At 40.9% G+C, this 22,560-nt stretch overlaps 2 protein-coding genes across 2 annotated transcripts in view; both read left to right on the forward strand.

The window, feature by feature from the left end:
* Positions 1-4,575, forward strand: part of LOC145405044 (rab GTPase-binding effector protein 1-like) — a 35,405-nt gene extending 30,830 nt beyond the window's left edge. The window contains exons 13-21 of the mRNA XM_080276544.1: positions 91-240; positions 831-976; positions 1,507-1,600; positions 1,882-1,992; positions 2,165-2,232; positions 2,518-2,683; positions 3,540-3,692; positions 4,058-4,135; positions 4,348-4,575. Coding sequence (XP_080132670.1) covers positions 91-240; positions 831-976; positions 1,507-1,600; positions 1,882-1,992; positions 2,165-2,232; positions 2,518-2,683; positions 3,540-3,692; positions 4,058-4,135; positions 4,348-4,515 — 1,134 coding nt within the window. The 3' untranslated portion in view covers positions 4,516-4,575. The remainder of the gene's footprint in view (positions 1-90; positions 241-830; positions 977-1,506; positions 1,601-1,881; positions 1,993-2,164; positions 2,233-2,517; positions 2,684-3,539; positions 3,693-4,057; positions 4,136-4,347) is intronic.
* Positions 4,576-15,819: 11,244 nt separating this feature from the next.
* LOC145405064 (thioester-containing protein 1 allele R1-like) overlaps positions 15,820-22,560 on the forward strand; it is a 74,157-nt gene continuing 67,416 nt past the window's right edge. The window contains exon 1 of the mRNA XM_080276567.1: positions 15,820-15,926. The gene's annotated coding sequence lies outside the window, so the exon portion shown is untranslated. The remainder of the gene's footprint in view (positions 15,927-22,560) is intronic.

A 22,560-nucleotide genomic window follows, 5' to 3' on the forward strand; every position in this document is an offset into this window, starting at 1 on the left:
CTGATGTTGCCCCTTCTTTTTTCCTTTAGTTGTATGATGATAATGATGATGATGATAATAATGCTTCCTTCATCCTGTCATTGTTTGTAGGCACAAAGTGACCTGCGTGAGAGTGAAAAACAGCGATTGGAAGGGGAACGTGCAGTTACCAGATATCGAGAAGACCTTGACCGTGAGGCAAAGTACAGACAACTCACTGAAGAGAAGTGGAGAGCTATGGCAGAACAGTACAAAGCCAAGGTCCATATACTTACTTGTATCATTGTTTCATCTGAAATTGGGCCAGATTTATGTCTTTAGCAGCCTATTTCACATTGCTCAGTGGCAGAAAAAGAGTGCTATGGCACAACTTTACATCCTTTCCATAGCACTTTTTCCAGATTGCCATCATACAGTATTCTAGGGTTAATTTTTTGTGACAGCTCAGTATTTCATACAGTATTCTAGGGTTAATTTTTTGTGACAGCTCAGTATTTCATACAGTATTCTAGGGTTAATTTTTTGTGACAGCTCAGTATTTAAGAAGGACCAATGGCAGTTTTAGTTCATTAAATGAAAAGAGTGTAGAAACTGTTAGGGATTGTGAGCTAGTACCTTTGTATCATTGGAGTCTTGTATAAATTTTATTTTCCTACATAGTTTAAGTATGATATCACAGCATATATTTGTCCATTAGTAATTTGTATGGCATAAGGATTCTGCAGCCCAAGTACCCATCATTTGTGGTGCAGATAGCTTTGTTTCCCTTGCAGAGTGTTAGGTGTGTAGATCTGTAGCTGTTTGTTGTTATATATGGTTTCAGAGAAGTAAAGACAGAATATTGGTAACAGGTAACAGAGATCTCCAGCATGGTTGATGCAGCTACTGAAAAGTACACTGCCCTTGAAGAGAAGTTTCGGACAACAGAGGCCAGCCTGCAGGAGAAGTTGAGATCACTGACCAAGAGCCGACAGGAGGTGCAAGCCGAGCTAACCAGGTGAGCTGCCCAGCTGGAAAACACAGAGGATAGCTTCAGTGTATGTTTTATTAAGTCAGTATATTATGCTGGGTGGTAACTGTCTAACCAAATGGATGCCCAGTGATATATTGGAGTACCTGTACAGTACTCCAACCAAATGTGGCCTATAAAGTGAATGACATAAAACTGCATCATCATTATTACAATACCTGTACTGGGTGCTAGAGAGGGATGCCTTCATTGATATAACTGAGCAGTCTCTCTGCCCAGTTATGCAAGCATCCCTCAACTTTTTCCCTATCCCATGAAAGGAAGATGGTTAACTGTAGGATGAGGGCAACTTCAGCCTGCAGTCAGCTGGACTTACATTTCAGACGAGCCTGGGATTCCAAGTACTTGTAGTGCCATGACTGTCATCATCTTGCTTTGTAATGTTTTTATTAAATATTAATGGCTTGAAATTTTCATTTAACCTTTTCTGCTGCTTAGTAGAAATGAGTTTTGGTTTAGAAAGAAGTGGTATAACATTAATATTAAAATTCCTTTAGATTGCAGCAAGAGAATGACAACCTGGTGGGGAAACACAGCCAACACTCAACGGAACTCCAGAATGAGATTATAAACCTACCTAACACTTTAGAGGTAAATGTTGACATCACTTGTTATATCTTGATGTAAGAGCTGAAGTATGATGAGAGAGAGAGAGTGAAAATATATACAGTATGACAGTATCATCATTGTAGTTATATAATGTCAAATTAAGCATGGTAATGTATCAGTCATTGTAACTATATAGTGTCCTGTTAGGCATGATAATTTATTGAAGTATGTATAGTGAAGCTACTCTGTTTATATACTGTAAATAGAACCAAATGTTGTTGCATTGTAATGTTAAAACTATATACACAATTTTAATGTGACAGGAGATGCAGCTGTTACTGTTAAGATATAGAGAGGACATCATAGCCGCCAAAGTATCCAAGGAACACATCGAGGAGTCACTCAAGTCAGAAATACTCTTCCTTAAGGATCAGGTCAGTCCATCTCCTCCTACTTTTGTTTTTATACCCTTTTGCTTGTTCTGGCCAGGAGAGGTTAGGTGGGTTGAGGCTGCAAGGTTATTCCAGTTGTATATGTCTTCTATGTCATCACAAATTTTCACATATGCAATATATATGGCCTAACCAGTGTATCCCCTGTTTTTAGGTGTTGGGAGAACAGCATGAGAAAAATACAATAGAAGACCGTCTCTCTTCTGAAATCGACCAGCTCAGGTTGGTTTGAAGGATTTAACAGTATACAGCCACTTCTTCGCTTAACGAACTGGTTACATTGTTGCAGTGAAGGTGTTGGATGAAACATTATTGAATTTATGCATTTTAACATTGGTTGGCTAATACTGTATTTAGGTAAAACCTGTACTGTACTGTATATCATATTAGAGCTTACTTGTGGCTCAAAAAGTACATTATCTCATTCTTTAGACTGAGATCAGTTAATCCCTCGTTGAATGTTTACGTATACATTCCTGATTTGAAGTTTACGTATGTGTGTGTCAGGGAGAAGGTGGCCATGTTGGAGAGTGTGGAGAGCCAGATACGTGTGGAGCAGAAGAGTCGGGAGGAGAGTGATGCTCAGGTGGCGCGGCAGGCGGAGGCTCAGCTCAAGAGTCAGCAGATTATCTCAGGGCTCAAGACACAGGTGGCAGAGCAGACACAGGCCAGGGTAGGTCCAGTGTCTGCATGATTAATATTCCTTTTTGCTAACAGATTTACAATATAATGCTGAAACATTGCCTAGTATCCCCATCATTTACAGGGATTTTCAGGGTGTGGGCACATCTGACATAGAAGTACAGTATTTCATTTACCATACGTTGTAGGAGTCTGTTTATGTTTAACCACCTGAAGAATGGACATGAGAGAACCAGTAGTTGTGAAACAGGTCCCTAGTTTATAATGGAACTGCCAGTAATTGGCTCAGAATTTTTTGACAATCTGTAGTTTGAGTAAAATTACAATTATTTAAGTTCTCCCTCTTTTGTGATCCCTCCTTACATGTTTCTAGACCCCCATCCTCACCCTGTCCATAGGTGGGAAAAAAGTCATGATGATGATGATTGTCAGCTTTTCTTCATTGTCTCATCGATCTTTCAGTCCTCATGTATTCTTCCAGTTTGTCCTTCCACTTCACCTTCTGTTTTCATGTCTTCATTCTCCCGTTGATCTCTTAGTCCTCCTGGTTTCCTCCAGTCTGTCCCTCTGCCCCACTTTCTTCATTCTTCTGATCTCCCAACCCACATGTATTCCTCCACTTTAGCTTTCTCACATTCTATTTTCGTTTTCATGTGTTTCTGTTGTTTTCCCACCCTTTGTATATTCCTCTTCTTTATTATTTATCACTTTGCCTTCTTATCCTCATCCTCCCATTGTTCTCCCAGTCTCATGGGTTCTGGTTTATGCCTCCACCAACTTTGTCTTTCTTTATTCTCTCAATCCTCTTGTATTCCATCATGTTATCCTTCCACCTCTCATTTGGTCCTCTTTTTTTTCTAATCCTCCTGTTTCTGTGACTCCTTCAGGCCAGACTAGAGGCAGAAGTAATGGAGCTTAAGGGGAAGGTGTCAACACTGCAACACGAACTGGACACCTCAGAGGCCGTCCAGCGAGACTTTGTGCGCCTCTCACAGTCACTACAAGTTCAGCTTGAAAAAATTAGGCAGTCAGAAAAGGAGGTGAGGTGGACAAGTTTGTGTGAATGTTGTGCTTCGTGGTCACAGAGTACAGACAATTCTTTAGCATAACAGGAAGATAAATTATTTGAACAAGGTGGTACTGGACAGAGAATGCACATAGACACCAATGAAAGTCCTTGAAAGTGAGACTGAGTGCAGTGTTTGTTAGAAGAGGCAGAACTACCTTGATATGGAAGATAATGGAGTAGTACAGTGAAGAGAGAGAGGGAAGAGTAAGAGGAGTGTCTGAGTTCCATGACCAGCCTCAGTAAAGGGAATTCTGTAAGAGGGAACATGTTGTGATTTGATTTGATGATTTGATGATGATGATGATTTTGAACTGCCTGTTTTGATGCACGTCACAGGTGCGGTGGCAACATGAGGAGGACCAGGAGGAATGCAACAGCTGTAAAATAAGGTTTTCAGGCATGGGCAGGAGAAAGGTATGTGGCTCATGGATTAACAGTGTTACTGATAGGAAATTTTATATTAAGGCAATAAAGTGCAGCTGTTGGAAAATATGATAGAACCCAGAGTATGATAGATGGGTAGATGACTAGATAAATAGGTAGATAGACAGATAGATAGATATTCTGGAACATACACACATCGCTGACTAGACCACGTGTAATTGTTCCTTTCCCTTTCCCACCAGCATCACTGCCGTCATTGCGGCAAGATCTTCTGCTCTGAGTGTGTGAGCAAGACAGTGCCCAGCGGCCCACATCGTCGCCCATCTCGAGTGTGTGACGTCTGCCACACCCTCCTCGTTCAAGATGCTACCCCATACTTCAGTTCTGAGCCACCCCATTCCCCAGACTGACCTGCTCCTCGGCCTCATCCTCTTACCTCCCTCATACTCTGAATTGTCCTTGCCTGGCATATGAGGAACTCAGAGTTACGGGGGCGAATTAACTGACCACCAGCTAATTGAGCTTAATTTTGCTAGAGGTTGGCCAGGTAGGGTGCTGAACATTATTGTAGACTAAATTTCCCATCGTTCAAGTCCAAGTTCATGAAAAATTTTAAACAAAAAAGTGGAGTGTACAGCTAGTTGCTTAGACACATGAAAAATTAGCAACACATACTCTAACCTTGATAATCTCAACATTCACCTCACTTCTGGTTTCTTCACCCTTCAGAATTCAAGGTCCTCATATACTGACTTAAATTGAACTGCCATGGGACATAAATGTCAGCCATTGAGCCAACCTTCCAGATCAGACATAGGGTAATAGCCCTGAAATCTTTCAGTCTTTGATTTATACCCACCTATCAGTCACTAACCTACTCATACATGATCCTTTCCACACACCATTATTTATACTTGGTCAAACAACACAAAACTTTTCCCATGCAATGTTGTTGACCTGTCTTCTTTTGTATAATCTTTTTTACATGTTAATGCAGGTAGCCATATTCATGTTCATCATCATCCTAACCTTATTTCCACTTAGCGGTGAAGAATGAGATTATGTAAATAATTGTTTTTCAGTCTTCTGGAATATGAATTGATGAAGAAAGTCTAGGTTTGGTTCTTTTATGCCTGTGTTGTAGACGTATGCTGCTAAGCTGCTTGCATCATTAATGGTGAGTATTTTTTGCCTACACAATTGGTCTGGCCCTGCAATGTTACCTCAACTAACTTGCCATATTATGATTACTTATTTATTCAGCATCATCCACCCACCTAAAGGTATTTATTGTCACCTTTGTTTGAGCACCAGTCTTAAGGGCCAAATTCTCATCATTTAGGAGGCTCCTTAGTGTATCTTCCATTTTCATTTCTTCTGTGATGTGTTAATATAATCTTGTGTTATTCATGCGCACTGTGGTGATAATGAAAGGAAATTATTAATTCATAAGAGAATATTAACCCCTTCAGTCCAGTGGCACATACAGTGTTTCATTTTATTCGTGCAAGACCGTTTTCTTCAACTCAGGATAGACTTTGAACTGGAGGGGTTAGATATGGACTTCATTAGCTGCATCGCTACTAGAGATATTACTAAGCAGAATGAAATTGTCTGGAGATAGCCTGATTAATAAGTAGTAGCCCCAGGTTCATCTGAAATTTGAACCCAGTGGACTGCAGGCTGAAATTGTCCCTCCCTTTCAGTCCACCATCCTCCTTTTGTGGGATACAGAGGATACTGAGGGTTTGTTTACCATAACCTAGTAGTGGAGCATCCCAGTTGTATTGGTGCCACCACATGAAGGTATTCCTCTCCAGTATCAGTCTGAAGCGTGGCCCACTGGATTGGGGCTGTCTGGACATTGCTACTCCTCACCCTGTCCTAAGCTGGGAAAGGAGGTTCGGATGATGATGATGAATGATGATTCCATTGTAGTGAGGGTGTTAATATGCAGTATGCAAAATAAAGTAAAGAACAGGTACTAGACAGTCTCCCAACCCAGTGAAAATACAAGACTTAGTCATCACTGCCAGGCCTGTTTACAAATGAAGTTCAGCTATGCTTGCCACTTCTCACAGAAACAATGCCACAACTACTGTACTCTGCTTCTGAAATGTCATGCTCAGTAGCCAGTCATCATTCTAATTAGTATCATCACAATTCCTCTATTTCTCAGCTGTCATGCTCAGTAGTCAGTCACCATTCTGATTAGTATCATCACCATTTTCCTGACTATTTTTTCCATATGTTACATAACTTCAGACAGGCCTCTTGTAGCATGAAGCATTTTTATACCGTAGAACCATACTACAGCATGATTCAAAAGCCAGATTACATGGAGAAAATACTGAATTATATATTGACACAGGGGAATAGTCACAGCACATTTTTTATGGCCACCATAAATGGCAATTTAGTGATTCACTTGTGCAGATATTTGTTACAGTGACGTAGCTCATTTCTGAGAATTGTGGGACAAGGTGTCAGTGGCTGCAGTGATATATTATTTTCTGATGTAACCTGACTTTTGAATCACTCCTTAATGTCATTTCCCATCCTGCCATATCCTTCATTCTCTCTCTAGGTTAACTTGCCAACATGAATATGAGACAAACCATGTACTCTCATCCATATAAAAATAGTTCAGCACTTGAATTTCTGAACCTTATACATCAAGGTGGTGTCTTTTTCTGTTTACTCCTGTTGCTACCACACAATTTTTATTGAGCTTTGAACAGGCTTCTTGTATTAAGGGATATTGAAGGGGTTTATTAAGGCCATAGCTGTCACATTCAGTTCAAAGAGTGAATCCTGAGCTGAACAAATCATGTGGTAGCAGCAGAAAGATGAAGATAAAGTCACATTGATTGTAGGGGTTAAAGCCATTATCCCCATTGAAGCTGTATGTACTAACTTACCGGTATCATTTTGTACAGGTGCATTGTAATTTAGGTAATGATAAGGTAATGCTAAAAAGAAAAAAAAGATAGTCATCTACCTTACAGTTAGTGATCTATCCTCTTGAACATTGACCTCAATTCACAGCTATATCTTGAGCAAACCATATTATGACATGGTTATTGTGCAATCCCTTAGAAGATAAGTGTGCCCTCACTCGGAGATTAATTTACTCAGTCTGTAGCATCTTAATGTAGTCACTATCTGTCTGCCTGAGAATAATTTTTATTACAGTAACCCCATGAGTGTGGGGATGTCATTTTACTCTTGCCATCTCCTGACAATTTATTGAGCTTTGGATAGTGAAGGGGTTAGACATAGCATTAATAAACCCCTTCATTACAAAGAGCTTTTTCTAAGTTGAATAAACTTGTTTAATAGCAGCAAGAGTACACTAAAAATGATGTCACCCATACTCAAAAGGTTTATACACAGTACACTCATGTACACAATTCAGTCCTCCTTGTACTGTATTGACCATTTCCACGTCTAAAAAAGAAAGAAAAAAAAAAAAGAGTGAGAGCCACCATGCCAAAATGCAGTGCTAATTATACGTAATGTAAATACTGTTCAGGTTTGTTTACATACAGTCAGCAGTGAAAATCCTGTCACCTCCCCTGCATCTCTGTCTCCCTCTGTGGACTTTAATAGTATTAATGGCGAATCCACAGCAACCGACGCTTGTGACTTTATTCGCTTCAAATTTACTGCACGTATTTTTGGAATCCATGGAGAGACAAGCAAGAGAGGCAGCTGGACTTTTGTTGCCGATAGTACATAAAAATGAGGGTGAGAAGGCAGTTTTATCGGAGCAGGATCTCCCATTATCTCATAGGGAGGCAAATTATGTACATATATTTTTGAGTGTTTACCGCATTAGCAGTTCCTCCTCTTTAAACCTGTAAATATTAAAAACTATACATATATCTTCTCTTACTCTGGTGTGATGCCTGTCATGGCAACTGGGAGAATATTGTATATGTTTATGGGATAATACAGTTTAATTTTGTATGTCATGATCATTTTCTAATGATATTCATTGGAATTGCAAATAGAAAATTTCTCATTCATCAGTCAAGAATGAGTTATGCTCTTCTCTTTACCCTTTCACGTCAGCCATCATCAGTTGTAGATATAAAATTTTCTGCAAATATTTTAAACATTTCAGGACATTTAATATAATCACAGGTCCTCCCTGCAGGGACAGTTACTTGCTTGTGAATGATGGGTCTGTTCAGCCAGACAGACCATGGTTGCTCAATGACAGCAACAGCAGGTCCTCCCTTCCTTCTCCACTTTTTATGGAGAATGAGAGACTGACTGGGATTGAGGTGTCTGGCTGTAGATAGATAGAATTAACAGGAGACATTGGAGGAATATTCAGTAATTGCACTGAGGATTACTGCTGCTGTATTTTTGGTGAAACTAAATAATTTTGGACAGAATTTTTTACATTATTCCTTATTTGTGATAACCAGTGACTCAGAGGAACGACTGTGGAAGGAAAATTATCATGTTTTTTATTTTTGTTTTGTCACAGGATCTTTCATTTTCCATTATCAGAATTTGTCATTTCACCTATACACTGTTCACTTTACCTTATCATGCCATGCTAGTACATGATATTGGCTAGAATATGATGCTAGTCACAGGAAATGTTTTAAGAAATATAGAGTTGTAATATTGTCTTATTTTGATGTCAGGATACGGAAAATAAGCTGTAAAGTGATGGAAATATCCGACAAGTTAAGATGAATGAACTTTTGATTTTATAGTGTGTTGCTAATTAATTGTATATTTGGGAGCTGACCTGAAAGGGTTAAAGTACTAAATAGAGAGCATTTTTAAGCCAGGAATATCTGAGAATTATTAGCTTCTTCAGAGTTTTGTACTTTTTCAAGATGCTTGGAGTAAATGTAAATGGTTATATTAAGCTACTCTTTCAAGTGACTGAATTTTATTGTTTTATTAACACGTATGTCTCATATCTAATTATAAATATTTTAATGGATGATGCTTAGAACTTTTTTTTTTTACTCATAATTAAGCTTTATTTTTAAAGAAATCACAACCATACTTGCTTTTGGTAATGGATATGAAGGACATGTTTGGTTACAGTTTGCAAAGAGAAAGATCACATTTGAAGATCTCGTGCAGAAAAATAAGAATTGAATGAAGAAATTGAAGCAAGTCAGTGATCCTGTACCATGAAACAGAAGGAATATATAACCTTATGGCTATTTGATATTAATGTTTTATCATTTCTGTTATTCAGTTTTGTACATTCCACTGACAAAATTGTTTTTGAAATCATAAGATTAATACTTTTTTTTTCTTTCTTTCTTTAAATAAGAAATACTAGAAAATTTCATGCAGAATAGTGGGGAAGTTGCCTACTGTATTGAGCTAGGGCTTAAGAGAATTGACTTTAGGGATTATGAGAAATGAAGGAGCTTGAGCTAAGGAGGGATTTCTGGAAGTCCTTGTGCATTAAATGAGAGAGGGCAAAAGCTTAATGAAATGTACAGTATGTCACTTTCTTGCTAGGAAGGCATTAGTCTGTTGATCATAGGTTTCCATTTATTGTTACCCATATCCATCATTGTTGTTTCATAGCTAGCAATGTTATAAGCAGGAACTTTAATGCCTGTGAATGAAATATTTATTGGAGTTCAGCAACAAAGGTTATGCAGATTGCTGTGTTAAGTACAGATATGAGACATTTATTTGAAGGATCTGGATCATTGAATCTTAACTGTGTGTCATTATTTCTGGTGATTGTAGGCTGTCATGGTTTTGGTGACAAACTGTAATGTTTGTTGTTACAATACAATTTATTAGTCTCTCTTTTTAAAATTTAAGTCAATCCTGGTGAGCGTTGCTTTCTTCCATTTTGGCTGATATGTTTGAACATGTTTTGATATGGGCTGACACAGTTGGAGGCGTGAATGTTGGGTTATCATGGTTGATGAGGGGTCAGGATCATATTTTCAGTTGCTTTGGAGGTTTTACAACATGTCTTCCATGAAAACTTATTCTGCACATTGCACCTTAGTATCCTCATGTGTGTTGTTAATGGAAACTTTGTCAATATTAAAATGATGTAAATAGCATACAAGAGAATGTTAAGGTGTAATTTGCAAAATAAATCACCAAGAGATGTTGTGGAGCCTCCTGTGCCATCTAAAATACATACCTTAGTGAGTTATTCCTTGGAGTTCTTGGGAATTGGTGTTATGCTGTGTTGCCCCAAGTCAAGACTGAGCTGCAAATGTACTAGATCGTGTTTGTGTGAATTTAATTCATCATCATCCTCTAATCCTGTGTTGTCCCCAAGAGGAGCGTAGGAGCCTGGGGCTAGGCAAGTTGGTCCTGACATGAGAATGACAGCATCACTCATCCCTGAGTGGCATTACGTGAGCATTAAACACCAGCCACCCCTTGGTTATAAACCAACACAAGCTCAGTCTGGTTGGAGCTCCTTAATTACCCACTAAACCACCAGGATCCATAGTTTGGTTATATGGTTACCACTCAGCATAGTAAATGGTTTCCTGGTGTACAGGAAACCATTTGGCTTGTCACTCTATATAGAGTCACCCATAGACAGAAGAAAGAGGAAAGACAGACAGACATATGAAGAAGGAAGGAAGAGAGGAAAGGGCAGCTACCCAAGCATAACACTACATTGAGTGAGTGGATGGTGGGCTTCCCCACATACCACTAAATTTAATTCATCTCGTGCTTAATTTGTCACTCTCATCTTAAATGTCAGGACCAACTTGCCTAGCCCTGGGTTCCTACGCTTCTCATGGGGCAACACAGGATTGGATGATGGATGGAATGACTTAATTTACCTAAAGATTTTTTGTTTAGTAGTTTGTTTTTTAAAAGGGAAATTATACCGAACTCAGTCCAGTCTGAGCTCAGAGCTCTTATGAGGTGGACAGTCTTTGCCAGTCCTGAGTTGCCTTAAGAGATAACTGCAGGAAACTATATTTTGTTCACTTTAGCTTGGCCTAAAATTGCCTTCTCTTCATCTTGAATGCTGAGCTGTTTTGAGATTAATACTACAATATGGTGCTAGTCACAAAGAATTACTGTGGAAGAGATTTAGAACCATAGTGTTGTCATATTTGACCATTGAGTTACAGGAAATAAGCTCCAAAAGGACAAAAATCTCCACCAAGTTAAGATTAATGGACAAAAGTGGTAATGATGAATGCTTTCAAGTATGAGTGTGTGATGGATATTCTACTGTTTGTTTCTCCAGCTGTTAAACATTTATTTCTTATTGGTGTGTGTTAGAATTTTAATGTTTTTGTATTAGTTGGTGTTTATGAAATTGTAATTGAAAATCCGTGTTGATATTGTGCAGTATGCAGTGCCAGCTTTAATTAAAAATAAATATCAGTATCCATGGGTTGTACTGTCCACTGTCTGTGTAATACTGTATTCCATAACAGATTTTTTAACAAATTATAATACAGGTATTTGCTGTTCTGAAATGTGTAGGAGTAACAACAAATATGGGAAATTAAATATTTCTTCTGTCTTGAGTTAGTTCCTCAGATCTTAACTTTATTGATTTTAAATGAGCAAATGTAGTATCTGTCTTTGTTTTCTGTTACTGTGTTGTGTAAATTATATACAGGCTGACTTGCAAATTGTGCTGTACTAGAAACTCACGTGGCAGTATCTTATGTGTTACAGGGACGGCTGAGTTGGCTAGTGTGGGCATTTTTGTGGCAGTGGGAATAGGAAATGAATGAATGATGCAGGGTAGGTACTGGTAACATTGTCTGAGCCATCCCCACAGCACATAAGAAATAATCTGTTGGAGTGGAAGTTGAAGCATTATACTGCATGTGGATTGCCCTGTATATCTGTCTGTAGGTGAAATATTGGGTGCAGTGATATTGTAGTTATTGAAGATACTTTTATCAGTGGCATTTTCATTGGACATACTTGTCTTTTATTTTTTAGGGGTGTATTTTGTTTTTAACACACTGTTTGGGATATTTGTTGAGTTTGAAAATACAATGTGACAGTATTATTATAGGATGTAGATAAATACCCGTACAGTACAGAACAAGACGTGATTAGAGATTAGTTTTCTGTACCTGCTATTGTTTAATCATAAGTCTGATGTTCTGTATTTATCTATACCCAAAATTATTCAACATTTGGTGGTGCGGATGTGAAATACAGACTTGCCCCCTTTGTATATAGACATGATGTATAGAAGCTTTTTAATATTAAGTGCAATAAAACTTCATGAACATATGCAGGATTTTACACCAGGTTGTTTTGTTTTTGTTCCTGCTGTAGTAGTAGTGGTAGTATGGTAGTGGTTGTTATAACCACAGGTTCAATTGAATGAGAATCTAGTAAACTGCAGGGTATGAGTTGGTGCCCCTCCTGCAGTTCACGATCCCCCTTTCATGGGAAAGAAAGTTGAGGGGCAGTTGCTAAACTAGGCAGTGGAGGTGCCCAGCTATGTCAGTACCACAACACAAAGGCACTCCTCTCCAGCACCTGGCTATATTAAGTATAGTATTACAGTAGTCCCAGTGTTGGGGAGGGACATTTCCTATGGTGGCATTGATATAACCATAAGGCTCTGCTGTCTGATTATACAAACAGCCTTCAACTCTTCCATTAACATATGCAGGAAAAGGGCACTTCAACCTGCTGTCCAAAATGACTACAAATGGCCACAGGATTTGTTAATGAAACACCGAGTGAGAAGCATACCTTCAAGTAAGGTCATGTTGAACAGATATATCTATGACCACTGGAAACAGGCAGGCTCCCATGCTAAAGCTTTGGGATCAAATTCATAGGGGAACGATAAAAAAAAAAAAAAAAAAAGTCGGAGTGAATTCAGATTAGGACATAGAGAAAAGTACCCTACAGTGTCTTCTACAGGTTATATAACTTAATGCCGTAGGTAGTCTCATGAGTAAAGAAGCTGCCTTCCAAGCGGAAGGTTCCATGTGGGATCATTCAACAGTCAAATACCTGGTCAAGGCATAATAAATATATTCCCTAGACCCTTCTCCATGGAGAACTTTTCCGATATTTTGGTCTTACTCTCCAATAAGGTTTGAAAAAAACTCTAGGGACAGTCCCCATTAATTCGTTCACTGCCGGATGCCTCCCCGAAGCTCGTCTGGCGGTAGTAGGAATGTTAAAAGACATCGTAGTGTAGGGGATAATTGTAAAAGCTTCACCAGGGCATTCTATATATTTTGAACTATTATTGAAGTAACTCTTCAGCAAAGATTTTGGCATATTCATTGCACTAAGAAAAAAAAAAAAAAATAGTTGTGTGAGTTTTGGTGCTGCAAAAGCAGGAAAATATGTTTTTAATCCTTCGAGGAAGAGTTTGGATGTATATGTCATATATTCTGTCTGAAAAGTTACCTCTTTTCAAATAAAAAAAAACTACCATTAACCTATAAGTTCATAGACAACGAATGTTTACATTCGGCACCATTGTGATATTTTGTGAGTGTGCTTGCAAACGATGGGCTTCTTGGTGGACATTGGTAAGCACCCATAATTAGATTTTCAATTTATCCTGTACTGGTTAGCAAGGTGAATGTGGATTATGTAACGCTGTTAGATCACGGTGGATATGCAGGGCAAGGCCCAAGGGCCGATGAAGTGTGCCACTGCTTGGTGGGAAGGTGCATTTTCAGGACATGTAGGTTACACTGCGGAGAGGAAGATAATACATATAGTTATAGCGCAAGATGCAGGTCTCTGGTGTAGCGAGTTGCATGTTGTGTTGGATAACTTTAGGTCGGGGTCTTTGGCAGGAATGAGCTACGAGTACTTGTCACAGTGAAGATTGGCCATCACCAGACGTAGAAGGGTTTTGGGATCTTTATCACTGTGGCCCTGTGTCATTGTCCAAGCTGAATGACCAGAAACATTTCGCATGCATGCTAAAGTGTTGCATGCATTTCCATTATATCAACGATGGCGGATAGTTCAAGCCTCAGTTTCAGATCGGGAACATAATATTTAGCGCAGCTTTTCAATTAGTATAACAATTTCGCACAGTCATAAAATACATGAATTTTCGGATATTAAGATTTACGGAAATACAAGATGATTCAGAAGCAAAGACCATTTTAGAAGCGTTTATTATAATCTGCCTTTTAAGACTTTTCGCTGCTTTATGGATAAGGTATAGCACGAGTATTAATAATTTCTCTCTCTCTCTCTCTCTCTCTCTCTCTCTCTCTCTCTCTCAGCTCTTCCTTAAGGCTCACAGGATTATTGGCGGTACAGCGACCATGTGTGAGCTGTTTCGAACTATAATTGGATAAGATTTATCCCTGTGATCTTCATCCGGCTTTTTATATTATTCCTATTTATCTGAGTAGACAAGAACATGGCTGGAAGACTGGCATGGTTCGTATGGCTGTGAACTGATGTGTGATTCGAAAGTGGTATGAATGAACCGAGACAGTATTTATTAATGGACAACGCTACGCGGATCTGTATGGTAAGAGTGAACTAAGACTGAACTTTGTATTCATAAATGGACCTAACTGAGCATGACGTGGCCTGAATGGTTATGGATGGACCTGACTGGCTGAGTGGTTGTGGATGGCTTATAGTTGGATCTGAATGGATGTGAATGAGTATGGACCAATTGACCGAACCTAAATTTACCTGTTTGAGTCCTTGGTGGCCTGAATAAGAATAGTGCAGCTACATTGATAATTATCTAAAATGGCCGAAGAGAACAGATTGACCTGAGTGGGTATGAATGAACTGAGAGTAATCTGAATGACTGGATTAGATAGTTTAGCCTACATGGTGCAAATGGGAAGACCTGCTTGAGGACCGTCCCAACAGACATGGTTGTGCTCTTCATACGTAATAAAATGGCGCCATTCTTGTCGCATTTAGTCTTCAGTCCAATGACGTAATTTTCATTTTATTCTTGCTTCCTCCAGACGATCTTATTTTAGCTTAGGCTCTTAGAACTGGAGGGGTTAGATATAGCCTACCTCAGGCCCATTAGGCCGCACTGAAAGATTATTTGAAATGTCTCGATAGCAAGAAATAACCTAAAATACTTCATGGTGTTGAAGGGAATAAATTATACGTTCCCCTTGTCCATAGTTGCAACATCATCCCTCCGCGAGGCGTAGGCGGACTCTCGGCTGCCTTGAACTGTAGCCAAATAATGATCCAAATATCAGCACAGGCTTGCCTAGTCTTCAACAAGCTCAGTAAGTCCATTGAAATACTGGAAACATAGCTTGATTATCTCATTGGTAGAATTAGAATTCTTTTGAGACGTGTGAATAGTAGTGAAAGTGATTCTTTAGTCGCAGTTATTTCTCCTGGCATTTTAGCGTAATTTTTCACTATCCGTTCTAGAGCCCTTGTTTGGTGTTGTATGGAGAGGAAGTAGTCTGTCGTGACAGAACGGGAGAGGGAATAGTGAAAGGCAGAGCAGGTAGTGACGTGTGCGTGACGTCATGGACTAATGGGCAAGCAGGCAGGTGTCATTTCGCAAGGGCTGCTTATTCATATCTGTTAGTCAATATTATCTAGAAGGAGTTCTTAAGAATCCCTATCGATAGTTTCTTTAGTGTGTCAGATTCAGTATCACCATATGACATTGAGGTTTGAAAGAACGAGTTCCTTTGAGTAAGAGAAAGACGCGCTTCCGAGACACATCGCCCGAGTCGAGGCGCTAGTCTGGCTAGAGTTGTGGAAGGGGAAAGTTGTGTGTCTCCGGACCTCGTAGCCCTCTTGCCACCTGTTGGTATCCACGTCGTTTATTCTGTTGCTACGGAAATTTTCCTGTTGAAGCAGCTTCTGGCAGGTGAGTCCCAGGTGGAGGAAAGTAAGAATGTAGTTTAAGGTGGGATGTGACCATTAGGATAAGCTTTACCCATTCTACGGGCTACCCACACATTCTTTTGCATTTCACGTGAGGTTGCTTATAGGATATGCTCATATTCGTCTGGGATGGAACTTCTCTCTGCTATGTTGCAACGTAACAGGTGCGTGTTTGGTAAATGCGCCCCCAATTTCGCGTGATTAGTGCTGTTTTCGTGTAATGGGATGTATTTTGCAGTGCTTGAAGTAACTGCAGTGGCGCTGTGAAGGTCGCATGAGAGTAAGATGACGTGCCCGTGTGGTTGTAGGAGTGTGATGCTTGTGGTTGTAGGAATGTGATGCTTGTGGTTATAGGAATGTGATGCTTGTGGTTGTAGCAATGTGACGCTTGTAGTTGTAAGAATTTGTTTGTGGTTGTAATAGGCTACTCGTAGTAATCAGGTGGCGTGTTTTCTTTTTATTCCTGTTAACTTTGAGCTGATAATAGGTCGTTTATAGTAGTCGCAGTAGTAGTAGTAGGTAGCAATGGTAGTAGTAGGTGGTAGTAGTAGTTGTAGTTAGTATAAGCAGTACCGACAGTAGTAGTAATGAAGGTTGTATCTAACCCCTCTCGAAACGTCTGTCGTAATCCAAGTAAAACAATCGGGAGATACCAAGACAGATGTGACGTCCTCGGGTAGAAGAAGTTAATTCCAGAGTTGTTAGGGTGTATTCGAGGATCACAGTTACAGCTTGCTAGGTGCTGTGAGGGATGCCTTCATGTGGTGACACCGTTATAACTGGGTAATGGAGCTCCCTGGTTATACAGACATTCCTCAACTCCCTCCCTGTTCCCCGAGAGAAGGATGGTGGACATTCGTAGAAGGTCATCTTGAGCCTGCAGTCCGCTGATTTTACGTTTCAGATGAACCCGGGGCTTCAACAACAACAGTAATTACTACTAATGGGGTTGTAATGACGTGCTTCTGTGAGTGTAATGACCTGTTTCTGTGGTTACAAATCGTGTTTATGTGATGTGCATCTGTGGTTGTATTAACGTGCGTCTGTGGCTGTACTGATGTGCTTCTGTGGTTGTTCTGACGTGTTTGCGATTACAGTGACGTATCTGTAGTTTTAGTTATAATGACGTTCCTTTGGCAATAACGTGCCTTTGCGTTAGTAACAACCCGTTTCTGCGAGGAACGTGTACCGTAACGCGCGTCATTTATTATGCAGTAATTACATGCTTGTGTGGGAGTGAAGACCTTTTAGCATGTTGTAGGTAATTTATTTTCTATATTTCTAGAGACTTTTTATGCAGATTTTTTGGGATCTCTTTTAGTGCTGATGATAGAAGTTATATTGACGCCAGTATTTCGGAAAGTTCCTCCTACGCTGGATGAAATTGTCTGAGATGGCAATAATATGAACAATTATCATCATCGAGTTAAATGGTTAGTACTTTAATATTTTCATTTTGATGACGTGCTGTTCTGGTTTATAGTTACCCCAGGAAAGTTTTAATGGAGGGAGGACTTCTCGTACTGAAGGGGTTCATGAAGGCTATATCTGACCCCCCCCACACACGCACGCACGCACGCACGCACGCACGCACACGCACACACACACACACACACACACACACACACACACACACACACGAAAAGCGCCATTGTAGTAGACTTTCGCCAATACGAATATATATCCCATCAACGCCAAAACACCACCCGAACACCAATATGAGCACTTCAGTACCACCAGAACACCAACCTGAACACCTCAGCACCATTACAACCACACCCTCAGCAGCCGCCGGTCACTCCACCCTCCCACACCACACCCACACCACAAACTTGCTCGAGTGTTTGCGAGTGTTTGTTCGTGCCTCAGCCCTAACTCATACCGCTGGGAAAAAAATAAAAAGCCAAGCAAAAGTGAATGTTAGTGAAAAATAGAATGAAACTAAATGATTTCCAATAGCAACCTGCAATTGAGGCATTCAGAAAATTGATTAGCGTCTCTTAACAACGAACAATTGAGACAGCAAAAATATATTAAGTTCGTTTATAAATACTTCCCTTTGTCATTATACCTTCCCACACCATAACCACAAACACCTGGATCCGTAATTTATAAACGTTCTTAACCTTAACGAACAAAACAGCTTCCTAGTTCACTAAAACTGTGTGAGGGTAGTAAGACAGAAAGTGCGTCGTGGGACTGAATGGGTTCAAGATGGTTTGTAAGTGCCTTCTAAGATGATTTGTAAGTGCCTTCTAAGATGGTGTGTAAGTACCTTCAAAGATGGTTTATATATACTTATCTTGGTCACTCCACCCTGCCACACCAACGCAACACCTGGCGTCACCACATCTTACGGTATCACGGCAATTATACTGGAGGAACAAGATGACATTCAGTACCTTATTACCGTAGCTCTTTCCCGAGATGAATAAAATAGTTTGGGAAGAAGCAGGAATGTAGATCATCCATTACGACAAGTGGAAATGTTGGGTGGGAGAGAGAGAGAGAGAGAGAGAGAGAGAGAGAGAGAGAGCGGGAGGGGGGGGGGCTTAGAGGTTGAATTCATTATTTCAAGATACATAGACCTCTGAAGATGGGTTCTGGGTAGCCCGAGACGTTAGAGAAAATGGGGAATTCAAACTCAAACCTCTGTCTTTCTCCCACCCAACGTGTTCAAAAGCAAGGGTGTTATTTCTAGGTTGTAGCTAAAATAATATCATCTTGTTAGCAGCCAATATAGTCAGGAAGACAATGATAGATTCGGCAATAGCGAGGATGCAGTCGTCTGAATATAGAGCATTAGGAAAGAATAATAACACAGTTGCCATCACACCGGACGTAAAAATGGCGATAGATTTTACCCTCTTCGCCACGAGAAGTTTGCCCAAAGTTGCATTTCATACCGTACTAATTAAATATACAAGACGACGTCGTACTGAAAGGGTTACTGGAGAGATTCAAACCTTTTCAATAAGAGGTCTTTTTTTAACTGAATAAAGTAATGAGGCTGTGGCGAGAATAAAGTAATGATGATGAAGGTAAGACAGAACTATCTGCAGGTATAACGGTGAAGGTAAAGATGCAGAATACTTGCAGTATAGGAAGACGCCATTATAACTGCATTAAATCTTCACACCCACCCAAGCACGTAATTACAATCCAAGATGCTCGTTACGGACAGAATCCATTGCGACTAATACGGTCGTCTAAACGTACGGTATTTGAATTAATATATCACTCATTTTCCACCCACTGGATGCTGTGAATGCGACTAGATGGACTGGTTTATGAAGCGTTGTGGATCTCTCTCTCTCTCTCTCTCTCTAATTATCTATCTATCTATTTATCTATCTGTCTTTCTATATAATATTCTCTTATATATATCATGTCTATCTGTAGAGTATATGACACGATCTATTAAGAAAGGGAAGCAAGTGTGCCAGACTTCGGCCTGATCGCAACGTCTTGAGAAATAATAAAACCCTGACATCAGTGTTTCCCGGATCAATAGTGAGTTTGTACCAGTAAGTAAAAATAGAATCGGCTCTGTGTGTGTGTGTGTGTGTGTGTGTGTGTGTGTGTGTGTGTGTGTGTGTGTGTGTGTGTGTGTGTGTGTGTGTGTGTGTGTGTGTGTGTGTGTGTGTGTGTGTGTGTGTGTGTGTGTGTGTGTGTGTGTGTGTGTGTGTGTGTGTGTGTGTGTGTGTGTGTGTGTGTGTGTGTGTGTGTGTGTGTGTGTGTGTGTGTGTGTGTGTGTGTGTGTGTGTGTGTGTGTGTGTGTGTGTGTGTGTGTGTGTGTGTGTGTGTGTGTGTGTGTGTGTGTGTGTGTGTGTGTGTGTGTGTGTGTGTGTGTGTGTGTGTGTGTGTGTGTGTGTGTGTGTGTGTGTGTGTGTGTGTGTGTGTGTGTGTGTGTGTGTGTGTGTGTGTGTGTGTGTGTGTGTGTGTGTGTGTGTGTGTGTGTGTGTGTGTGTGTGTGTGTGTGTGTGTGTGTGTGTGTGTGTGTGTGTGTGTGTGTGTGTGTGTGTGTGTGTGTGTGTGTGTGTGTGTGTGTGTGTGTGTGTGTGTGTGTGTGTGTGTGTGTGTGTGTGTGTGTGTGTGTGTGTGTGTGTGTGTGTGTGTGTGTGTGTGTGTGTGTGTGTGTGTGTGTGTGTGTGTGTGTGTGTGTGTGTGTGTGTGTGTGTGTGTGTGTGTGTGTGTGTGTGTGTGTGTGTGTGTGTGTGTGTGTGTGTGTGTGTGTGTGTGTGTGTGTGTGTGTGTGTGTGTGTGTGTGTGTGTGTGTGTGTGTGTGTGTGTGTGTGTGTGTGTGTGTGTGTGTGTGTGTGTGTGTGTGTGTGTGTGTGTGTGTGTGTGTGTGTGTGTGTGTGTGTGTGTGTGTGTGTGTGTGTGTGTGTGTGTGTGTGTGTGTGTGTGTGTGTGTGTGTGTGTGTGTGTGTGTGTGTGTGTGTGTGTGTGTGTGTGTGTGTGTGTGTGTGTGTGTGTGTGTGTGTGTGTGTGTGTGTGTGTGTGTGTGTGAATCTGTTTATCTCGGCCATCTTTGGTGAAAATAATTATGTCGCAACGCATCCCTCACAGACCACCCCGCCATACCTCCGACGTAAGCAGATACCAGTGGCTGGGTGTGGGCAGGAGTGGAGGTGGAGTCATTCTGTGTGTGTGTGTGTGTGTGTGTGTGTGTGTGTGTGTGTGTGTGTGTGTGTGTGTGTGTTCAATCCCTCTTAGTCCGAGAGGTTCTTCCAACGCTAAATAATAATTGTCGGCCTCAATAACAAAATAGAAAAATGGTCAAATAATGAAGTGGTTTGCGCAGGCAGAACTAGAAATAATTTTGTCTTTGTTAGTAACATTGCACTTCTAACAAAGGACACGTTTGTCTAAAAAAAAAAAAAAAGGGGGGGGAGAAGCACGAGAGCCGAGCAGTCATTATTTCTCTTGCCGTCTTGTGAATAGGAGAAAGTGGGCTTGTATGTTGCAGGGAGGGCAGCGAAATGGCAGGGGACAGGGGGACATGGAGGCAGTTTGTTTGTGGCCACCCTTTACGGGATGGTGGCGTCTGGGCTATAGGTAGGTAGATAAATAAATAGATAGATAGGTAGAGGTAATGTGTAGTTCTTAATATACCTCCAGCGTGGGCAAATACCACTGGCCTGGTGTGGGCAGAAGCAGGCCGCCCACACCTCATGGCAAGGACCCTCAGCCGCCCACACCCACGCCCACACTACACTATCCGGCTCTTCCTGATGCAGTGTGTATAGGCGTCGTGTGTGATTGGGTTGGTTATTTTATGGATTTCATGGTTAAGTTTAGATCGCGTACTTCTTTTACTTGAGTATGTGAAGGGGTGCCGTACCGGTTATGTTTAGCTGTGTGTGTGTGTGTGTGTGTGTGTGTTATTCCCGATCTATATGTTGGCTGTCTCTCAATGCTTAGGCGAAAGTGAAGCCGCCGGATTTCTTTGCGCCGCCAACACGTTTCCGGTGATCACCTTCAGCATGTTGGATCCGGAAAGCCAATCTGTGTGAGGTATTATGTGTAGTACCGTATGTACATGCTATATATGGATATGTTTAAGTTATTCTTCACTTCTTTGGTTCATATTGCTTTGGTTCCGCCAGTAGCTGTTTATTCAGTTGACAAATATTCATAATTTTCATACATTCCGTCGTTGAGAAAGGTGCTCTTGAGGGACGCCTTCACGCGGTGGGATGGACATATCCTGAGAGCACCACTTCCCGATTATACAAACATCTCTCAGCTTCCTTCCCCCAAACCTCGGAAGCATAGTGGACCCCAAGAGACGGGGAGCTCCAGGCTGCAGTCCACCAGGTTCACGTTTATATGAACCTAGGACGACAAAAGCAACAGCCACATCAGAAACAGCAACAACAATCACGACTACAGGAAAAAAACAGCAGCAGCAACAGTAACAACAGTGCGAGGAGTGAAATTGGCTAACGTGACCCAGATCTTTATCGCGCAGGATCTTGTCTGTTTCCCCGCGGCCGTCCACTCTCCTTACAATATTCCGAAAGTAGTGGAAAGTATTGTTTGTGTTACAGTGCCGGCCTGTTGCTTCCATCCCTAACTTTCTCCAGTGTTTGTGTTGTATTTTAAGTTCGAGATTTCGTATGCGAGATTAATCGCTAAGGAAGAATCGCTACGAGTCGTCCAATAACGCGTGGAATAAAACACACACAATTTCACCCATAAAGTAGCGGTAGGTGGTGTTACGGTGCTGGAGTGTTCCTTCCGTGCCGAACTTTCTCCATTGTTATTGTCAGAGAGAGAGAGAGAGAGAGAGAGAGAGAGAGAGAGAGAGAGAGGAAGGGAAGGAGGGAGGTCGGGGAAGGTGCCCATTTTCCCTTAAGCCCTACTGGCAACGAAATGCTAAGGAGGTATGCTTTATTGTCACTGAGGGAGGGAGAAAGAAAGCGTCTGAAAGGAGGGAGGAAGAAAGAAAACGTCTGAAGAGAGGAAGGGAGGGAGAAAGAAAGCGTCTGAAAGGTGGGAGGGAGAAAGAAAGCGTCTGAAAGGAGGGAGAGAGAAAGAAAGTGTCTGAAGAGAGGGAGGGAGGGAGAAAGAAAGCGCCTGCAGGGAGGGAGGGAGGGAGAAAGAAAGCG

This window comes from Coenobita brevimanus, chromosome 65 (assembly GCF_032717465.1).
Source record: "Coenobita brevimanus isolate Jiangsu-jjx chromosome 65, ASM3271746v2, whole genome shotgun sequence".
Lineage (NCBI taxonomy): Eukaryota > Metazoa > Arthropoda > Malacostraca > Decapoda > Coenobitidae > Coenobita > Coenobita brevimanus.